At 35.1% G+C, this 2,043-nt stretch overlaps 1 protein-coding gene across 2 annotated transcripts in view; it reads right to left on the reverse strand.

Moving 5' to 3' along the window:
- Positions 1-309: 309 nt before the first annotated feature.
- vps37a (VPS37A subunit of ESCRT-I) overlaps positions 310-2,043 on the reverse strand; it is a 29,249-nt gene continuing 27,515 nt past the window's right edge. For both annotated transcript variants that reach the window (XM_014013517.1, XM_014013516.1), the window contains exons 12-13: positions 1,728-1,816; positions 310-1,607 (exon numbers count right to left, since the gene is read on the reverse strand). In XM_014013517.1, coding sequence (XP_013868971.1) covers positions 1,736-1,816 — 81 coding nt within the window. In that variant the 3' untranslated portion in view covers positions 310-1,607; positions 1,728-1,735. The remainder of the gene's footprint in view (positions 1,608-1,727; positions 1,817-2,043) is intronic.

Consider the following 2,043-nt stretch of genomic DNA (forward strand, 5'->3'; position numbering starts at 1 on the left):
CACACACACACACACACACAAACACAGATAGATAGATAGATAGATAGATAGATAGATAGATAGATAGATATAGATAGATAGATAGATAGTGTTGGTGATAGTTTTGCATCTCTGCATTTATCGTGACATCAACATAGTCTGTCCAAGGTGCAGTTTCTTGCCACCTGGGATCAGGTGAAGTATTTGCCACTTATAGTTAATAGCAAATAACTTATAGCTTACATTGAGATACAAGACACAAACTAAACGCTGAACCCTGTGAAATTGTTGCATAAAATGCAACGTTATTTAAAAAAGTATCAACAAGACTTAGTCTGAAAGGCTTTATTAATCTAGCAAATTAAATAAGAACATATGATACAAGGTGTCTGAGTCTTTGATTATAATATAGCCTATTATTAACATTTAAATACAGTAATCGATGCCACTAAGCTTTACTGCAGCATTTAACCCAATACCTCTCAACATTATCCCATTTCCTTTGAGGCTTTTCATCACAGAGTTCAAAAGATGTCAGAATACAGCTGTTGTTGCTGTGCATATCAGGGACAACTTGTGGTCAGTGTGTTTGCATCAGCATAAATAAATTAAGGTAACAGACTTAAAAAAAAAAAAGGATAGAGCAAATAATTCATGTGGATACAGTAGCCTGATGACTAATGTAAGATGTTCAACGACGAGAAGACAACTTTAAATTCAATAACTCAAGATTCGACTGGTGTACGTTGTATTATCTTTTCTGCTCACTTTGATTTTATTAAATAAATAACATTTATAATAGGTAAATTGTTGCTGAAATAAATTTATTAATGTTTATGCAAACACACTGAAATAAAGACTGCATTTAGGATTTACGTTAAGTGTAAATCAAAACTCTTAAACAAAAGAAATAAACTTTTCTCAGTTAAAAAGCACAGTTTTAGTTCAAACAGCTTGAGTCAAATATCTCCTGTCAACACTGCACTGCATCTGCTTACACTCTTTATTTCTAAAACCTCTTTTGTAACCATGAATTGTTTAAGACGAATCACGTCATCGGTAGGACATTTTGCCATGTGATCCATGTGAATGTCAGAAACATTCTTTTAAAAATAAACAGAATAAATAACGTGCCATTGTTGCACAGCGTCTTTGAAAAGTAGAAAAGGAGGCCTCTGAGGACTGGAAAATGACACCAGAGAAGGACAGTACAAACACCAACTGTGGCACTCCACCACTTCTTCTATTCTAACCTTAAAGAAATGCATGTCTGCTTCAAAACGTGTCTACATCAAACCGTCTGATCAGTGCAGGTGATCCTCTGAGAAGTCTGACATAAATCTAGGAATAAAACTAAACTTTTCATCTCGACTCAAATCAAAACAGAACACTCAAAGAACATTAACTACGATGTGTTCAATCATTAGTGATGGGACTGGATCTTCCAGGGAAGTGTTTATTTTCCCACTTTTTGGCCTATGATAAATTCAGGATGTTTCTTTTTTTTAGCCCAACTTTGCCGTCGCCTTCTTGTTGTTTCTTTAAAGTGCCCGTCGTTGACTCGGTGTGCTTTCGACCCCTTTAAAGTCTTTTATCCACTGGCAGCAGTTTGCTGAAAAACACCAAACCTGAGGACCAAAAATATGATGTGAAAATTTAAATGCAACAAAGTTATTTTACTAAAGAAAGGAGGAAATAAGTGACAATAATTTGACAGGGTTGTGTAACTTCTCGTGTGTGATCTTTACCTTCTGTTTTAGTGACTAGGAGGAAACGGCCCATGTGTGTTTATAGACTGTTGCAACTTCTCCTCTTTGGCCCTTCTGCTGTGGCAAAGCTGCAAGGCAACACAAAACATCAACACATATTACACTTTCCAGGGATGATAGCGGGGAAAAATCCTGAGCCTGAATGTTTTTTCTACCCCCCTGTAATTTATATTTCATATTTAATTATTAAATACTTTACCCTTTTCATAAAGTCTGGTTCCAAATATAAACAATTTTGCTCATCAATCCTTTTTTATAAAATATAACAAAACAAAACTATTAGGCTGCTGAACGG

This window comes from Austrofundulus limnaeus, unplaced genomic scaffold (genome assembly GCF_001266775.1).
Source record: "Austrofundulus limnaeus strain Quisiro unplaced genomic scaffold, Austrofundulus_limnaeus-1.0 Scaffold102, whole genome shotgun sequence".
Classification (NCBI taxonomy): domain Eukaryota; kingdom Metazoa; phylum Chordata; class Actinopteri; order Cyprinodontiformes; family Rivulidae; genus Austrofundulus; species Austrofundulus limnaeus.